The following is a 7,293-nucleotide window of genomic DNA, read 5'->3' on the forward strand; positions in this document are numbered from 1 at the left end:
TGATTACTCGAAATATTTCGGTGACGTATGTTAATAAAATGTTTTTTTTAGTTTTAAAAAGCAATATGTTAAAATAAATATTCGGATGTCACTCGCTTTTTACAAATATATAAAATATTTTATGTAGGATGTAGTACATAATATGACGCCTTTTTTTTACGTAGGGAAAATCCATCATAGAAACCCCCCAGCGCGGGGGCACCAGAGGGTTATGTCAGACTCCTACTGACTAAAAACCACCACGTGTGAGCAGTCGTCCGCCTGGGTGGGGCAAGATGGGGTCGCGCTAGCATGCGCCACCTCGCCCCAGACATAATATGACGCCTACTCTAGCAGTATCTAAGATCTTATGTGATTGATTATAAATTAATTAATTAAAATTATATCTAATAAGATATGCGGAAGACAAGAATGACAACTAATATAATTATTAAAGTTAAAAATATGAATAAAATATTAACTGTGTATCGTTTTACGCTTGCGCTACGCTTCAGCCTGTAATATCTCTGTTGCAGGAGAAGGATCAGAGCTCAATCCACCACGCTGCTCTAATGCGGGTTAGCGGATATTGAGTAACGATCGCTATAAGCACGGTGGGGAGTCCCACATGGACTGCACAAACACCCAGACCAGGACAAACATCTGTATGGCCAATAAAAATGTTTGTCATGTGCGAGGATCGAACCCGCAACCGCCAACCCAATAGCCATAAACCAGTGCTGTGACTGTTGCGCCAACGCATCGTCGACGTATCGTTTTTTGTGTATCGTTTTATTAATTGCTAATTACTGATAATTATTTTATCTATGGATAAATAAAAAACATTATTTGTAACAAATTTAAGATTTTATTAACAAGAACCAATTAACTTATCGCTAAGAAAATACGTAAACGTAAAACTCTCTTTCTTATACGTGCATTTGCATTAAATTCGAAAGTGTATATCGAACATGACTGTTATAAATTTAACGTAACATAGAGATCAGGTAAAAATTTATAAAATTCCCTTATTTTATAAGTTTAATCCAATTAAATCGAATTTAATTTTTACAAATTGGAATGTTATCCTAATGTGATGAAATAAACTAGATATTTCATTAGAATAATATTTAACATTGAATAAATAATAAGTATAAAATCGTTATATAATTATTTAATTTGTTTTGTAATAACATGTAACGGTTTAAGCTTTTAAAACATTATTATTAAGACGATACCTTGTATCGTGTTTAAAAAAAAATTGCCTCCTGAGACAATCAACTACTGATAAGTAGTAGGTACGTAATTGACATAACAATATATAAGTTCTCTCGGAAACTAAAGTAAGTATAAAAGTTATGTATGAAAAACGCACGGTAGGTATTCTTGTGAGTACCGTGTTTCCCGCGTGTAAGTTAGCACTCAAAAAGATGTACCTATAGACATCTTTTTCCCTCTAGATGTTTTCTTATTAACTGTAGTAATGGTCCGGGAGCCAGTGACAGATTTTCATGACCAATTTCCAATCAATACTTCGTAAAATGCATTAGGGATTTATTTTATGAATGTTCGCAACGCAAGTTTGTTAGCTGTTACCCTTAAAAAGTTTTAGTTATTTCAAGGTACTAGCTGACAAACTTTGCAACGAGATACAGCCAGCTGACATTAATTTTTATCCATAGTAGGATATAAACAATCACCAGGTAAATTTTTAGTTGTGAGAAGATTATGATCAGCCGACTATTTTTCTTTCAAGATATAAGGTAAACTATAATCCGACAAATTTGAAAGTGAGAGGAAATGACCAAACTTTTTTTTTCTCTATGAGTGGAAGGCTGCCACTGCCCGCCACACCCACGGAGTCGCGGCTGACGGTCCCGATTATTATAATATAAATCCCTTAAGCATTTTACGAAGTTTTGATTAGGAGGAAATAGTTTAGCCAATTTGAACCTGGCTCCTGGACCATAAATTTTACAGGATTAAAACGGATACAAATATTTAAACATTCAAGAAATCAGAGATAACAGAATGTTACAAAACAATATGAAAATACATTAATTTTAATTATATTGCTTTTTATAGTGTGGTTAGGTTCACAAATGATCTTTTAATGAAGATTTTTATAGATCTAATACCAATTTATAGTTTTACAAAAACAGCATTTAACAGGTGGCTGTTGTAACTAAATATATTTTGAGTTAATTAATATAATTTTCGTATGTAAATGTATGCCTAAAAAGGAACAAAGCTCTATCATGTATTCTTTAACATTTCCATGTCTGTAAACAATGATTCTTGCAACAATATAACAAATATTACCAACAAAGAATTTCAAAATGTGTAATAAATTCCATTGTGTAATGTTTCAAGCAATATCTTATTACTTCACAGACATTTAAAAATATCAATTGTAATATTGTTACGTGTTATAGGTTACATAAATGTTACCTTCAGAAGTTTACTAAATGAAGACTTCTAGATACAATTTTTGGGAAGTAAAAGATAGTTTTCATTGCAAGACATTGAATACACTAATTTGAATGTTCTATACTGATGTTTGACTGTAAATTATAAATATATTATATACATTTTTGTTATAAAATGGCGGTGATTTATACTATAGTTAAAAAAACAATGTTACATATTTAATTAATTATATTATTAATAATAAGTAAAATACTTCTTTTTACAATAACCACAAACTTCTAGCTGTCATTTTGTGTGATGTTAAAATAACATTTGGTAAAAATTTATCTTACAATAATTACATAATTAATTGTATTAAAACTGCTAACTTTTATTATTACATTTATTATTATATATTTATTTAAGTGTGGTTCAATAGAATCTTTTTGCACTTTATTAAAACAAAGTAATAAAATTTTAAGTCTTTGCGTTAATTATTTATACAAGTAATTTTTTTTCTACTATTTACAGGAAATTTGGCAAGAATCTGTTTAATTATAAAAATGTTTTTTATTTTTTTTCTTTATTTACAAAGTTTTCTTGCAATATACATTTGTTGCAGAATAAATTCTATTATTATTTTTATTTTACTTTAATACTGTGATCATCTATTTAATACATTACAGTAAGTAACATTTTCATGTTCATAATCAAATTGATTTGTAATTTAAGATATTTTTGTGAGTATGCAATGGAAAATGTAAAAATCCAAGAAATATGTGGATAAGAAACACGCTCGGAACGTAACAATCAAGGTATCAGTCTACTATTACTTTGGTAGAAAAAAGTATACAATGCTTGTTTTTTGACATTTTTGGTGTTCAAATTGTAATCGTTATTCTATTAGAACATCAGCTTATCATATTATTTGTTATTTTGGTGACTTGTTTAGATACAAATATAAGTTAAAATAAAATTATTTATTTGACATATTATTGTGATTGACCTATTCTTGTGAGTTAAAAGTAATAGCAAAATAGTAATACAACATTTAAAAAAAACAGTTCAGTTCCTTGCTTACTGGCTTTTATTAATAAAAAAAAAAAAAATTAAAATTTATTATTTTTATTTAATCCACACATTTCTCAAAAACTACAACCTTTCCAACAAAATTTTTTACGAATTTTATTCTATTTTGTAAATATTTTAAAATTTCTAAATCTCTAGTAACTTCATATACAAAAAAAGGTTTACAAAATTCATGATTTTAATAATCATTTGGTAATTTTTTATATTCGATTATATTTTAAGAGATTTGACAGTATGAATCACCAAAATGCTACCTAAGTATTTTATATAAGAATCAACTTACTGGCATCATTATTTAAAAGGCACAAAATTATTTGCACTAAATGTTGCATGTTACTTTTTACAGTGGAGATCATCGGAGCAACCTCACTTGGTAACTCAAAGATTATCTAACAGTTCTATTTTTTACACTTTAGTCTAGTAATCTATGACTATACAAGCATAGGCCCTAAGTATGGTGCTTGATCACAATAAAAACATTCTGGCACATTAGTTTCTTGTAATTCTACAACATTGGTGCTAATTTCATTAGCTACATAATAATATCTACACCTTCTCGGACCTACTTCCTCTATTAACGTGTCATAAGGCGGTGAAAGAATATCAAAAAATGCAGCGGGCATATTTAAAGCCTCAATTTCATGATAATTAGATGTGGTGGGAGTAAGAATGCAAGTCTCAGAGTTAGCCTGGCATATACTGTCCTGCGATACCTGTGCGAATAATCTTCTCCGTTTGTGAATACCCTGAGCGATTCGCGCCGCTTCGTATTTCGCACGAGACGCGAAGTCCATAGTACTCACTATTTCTTTTAGGGGATATTCAGTAAAACTTCTTATTCTTACAGCACCAGAAATTACTTTTAAGAGTCCGTGCATGTGCGGATGATCGTGTAAAGGCATTTTAAAACCGGGTTTCAACACAAATATACTCATATTCACTAAACTGTTTTGAAACACTTCAATGTACGTACAAGGCGCTTTCTTCGCTTTACTCCAGGTTTTAGGATCATTCAGGGTATGATCGAAACCTAGATCATCGGCTTTCAATTTATCCATCATTAGTTTTAACTTATTCAAGTTGGTCGAAATATCGCGTTTAAATTTCTCATCGAAAGTACGCAGGGCTTGCCGGTAGGTTGCAATAATAGGCGGGATGTTAACGATTTCCATAGTTGACTTTGCTTCATCTTTATTATCCATATGAATATTACGAGCACTAACACACAATAATTTTTTTCTCGTTAGGTATGAAGAAATTATTCTGGAGGACAACAAAGTAAAACTGTCGATAAACGTCATTTTCTCGACCATTATTTCTTATCTTTCATTTCGTTTTATCGTATGATCGGATACTTTTACTAAAATCAAATGTCTTTAGTTGTAAATAAGTAGTCCAAAATACTTCAAGTATTTTTTTAAATTAAATGAATATCATTACAGTAATTCATTGAAATATTTAAATTATATAAAATGTCAACACATATTCTGAATATATTATTATTTAGTTTAAAAAAAAATTACAATGAACGGTGGCGCTAGAAAATAATTTCTGTTTCTGTATACATTTTTCATTCGCCAATAGATGTCACTTCTATCAATACTTTAGTAGTTTCACTCTTTCCTCGTCTGCTTTCAATAACACTATCAAAACACTATTTCCATCCAACGTAACAATCATCTGTGCTTTATTGGCACAACTGTGACTCGTAAAAACAATAAATAGATTAATTTCACAACTAATTATAATCCGGTACGTTATTTGTAAAATAACTACACCTATGAAGTATAAAAAAAAATACAGTCGAATTGAGAACCTCCTCCTTTTTGGAAGTCGGTTAAAAAGAGTATAATAAACACTAACTTAGAAATGATTTTAGGGAACTAGGATAACTTAAACTTCGTAGTACTTTGTTATTTCTACTTAAACGTGTAGAATGCTAGATTTAGACTTTTGATGAAAATTAATAATTCTATGATGACAGTTGTTTGTATGTATATAGTTACTTTTTTTATACAATTAGGTCGGCAAACAAACGTACGGCTCACCTGATGGTAAGCAATTCCCGTAGTTTATAGACGCCCGCAACACCAGATGCATCACAATCGTGTTGCCGACCCTAACCCCAATCTGCCCCAGGAGTCTGGTCACCTTACTCACCAAAGGAACACATCAGTGCTTGAGAGCAGTATTATGTAGCTGTGATTTTCTTTAAGGTCGAGACACTTCCCCAGTCGAGCTGCTCCAAATTTTGAGCAGGATATATCCTGCTATGCTCTACCTCAGTTAACTTTTTCGACGACGCGGTAGCACTGCGGTCACAGTACTGGCTGTTGCGCTGGCGGTCGCGGGTTCGGTCTCCGCTGACGACAGATATTTGTATAAGCCATGTAGATGTTTGTCGTGGTCTGGGCGTTATGCTTGTGTAATGTGTGTGTTTCCGAACCCCCGACACAGGAAAAAATCCTACTGGGGGCCGTTGAGTGTGAAGCGTTTATTTATTTTAATTATTTTAAAGTAAATTTTTTGGGACTACGATTTTGATTGAATCTTTTAGGCAAATTAAAGTTAAGTTAAACAAGCTACTCGCCCCGGGTCTTCGCGGGTAGTATTAGATAAATAGAGTGTTATCATAATTACATAAATAATGTCAAGCCACCGCGAAAGAAACTACGGGTCATAGCAATACATATAAATTTATTTATGTAATCTAATATTAATATTCAGCTTTGTGTGTTTAATCTGTGGAACTATTAAACTGATTTTAAGAATTATATCATCAGTAAAAAAGCTACATTATTTTTTTGTATAGCGTGGCTTGCCTTTGGCTAGTTAGACAATTTGTTTTTGTAAGTCAAAGATGCAATACCTAAATCCATGCAATTACTTTACCGTTTTACCCGTTAATACATTATAATACAAAAAGTTAGTCTTTAGTAGATCTGCAAAAAAGTCCGTGACACCATAATTATAGGTATTTCTCTTACGCCGAGTTGCACGAAAAGAAATTAAAATTTAAGTAGTGATTAAACTAATTTAATCGCAAGAATTGTATGAAATTTTTGTGATTAAATTAGTTTAATCGCTACTTAAATTTTAATTTTGTTTCGTGCAACTCGGCGTTAGACAAGCCACAAAATATTATTTTGTGTTAAAACTTTATTACAATTCGGAAAGTGATATGAATTAGTATTAGGAATTGCATATTAATAATATAAATAAGTTACTACGAGATTAGTCAATAATGGTGTAGCGACATCTATCTCGCTACATACAAAAACTAGTGAAAAATGACGTATTCTACATGGCACTATATACAAAGTTATCAGAGTGATTGAGTATGTATTGTACATATTATTGAGTATATGTGTTCCGCACCTCCAAAATGGGAAATAAGTTTTGCCTTAAACAGTAGGTACCTATGCTTGGAAGAATGGTTTAAGAAACACGGGTAGATAAATATAATATTAACGCTGGTTACGGTGACACTGGCGGAGAAAAAATTGACGCCCACCGAAGTGGGCACGGGTTAGAGAGTCATTATTTTAATGTTTTTTGAAAAGTCGCGAGTAGTATTTATTAATTAGTTTGAACTACTGATTCGAATTGAAAAATTCTTTTATATGTATTGTATTTTCTTTTATTTTTTATTTTACAGTCTAGAACTAAAAACAAATTTACAGCTAGTTACTAAAAGCGGTAATAAAACAAACTTACGTTAAGTTCGTTAGCACCGAATCGAATGACCGAATGTTAAATACGAAATAAAAACAATTGTTTCGCTTGAGAATCGTTTACATTATCCCCAATCCGACA

General features: G+C 31.3%; 1 protein-coding gene across 1 annotated transcript; it reads right to left on the reverse strand.

Moving 5' to 3' along the window:
* Positions 1–3,908: 3,908 nt before the first annotated feature.
* On the reverse strand, positions 3,909–4,778 carry LOC123665073 (2-aminoethanethiol dioxygenase). The gene has a single exon (XM_045599420.1). The coding sequence runs from the start codon at positions 4,776–4,778 to the stop codon at positions 3,909–3,911; it is 870 nt and encodes a 289-aa protein (XP_045455376.1).
* Positions 4,779–7,293: the final 2,515 nt, after the last annotated feature.

This window comes from Melitaea cinxia, chromosome 23 (assembly GCF_905220565.1).
Source record: "Melitaea cinxia chromosome 23, ilMelCinx1.1, whole genome shotgun sequence".
Taxonomy (NCBI): Eukaryota; Metazoa; Arthropoda; class Insecta; order Lepidoptera; family Nymphalidae; genus Melitaea; species Melitaea cinxia.

Bases quoted from the DNA above. Each gene is read 5' to 3' on its own strand.
- LOC123665073 (XM_045599420.1), bottom strand. From the start codon at position 4,778: ATGACGTTTATCGACAGTTTTACTTTGTTGTCCTCCAGAATAATTTCT.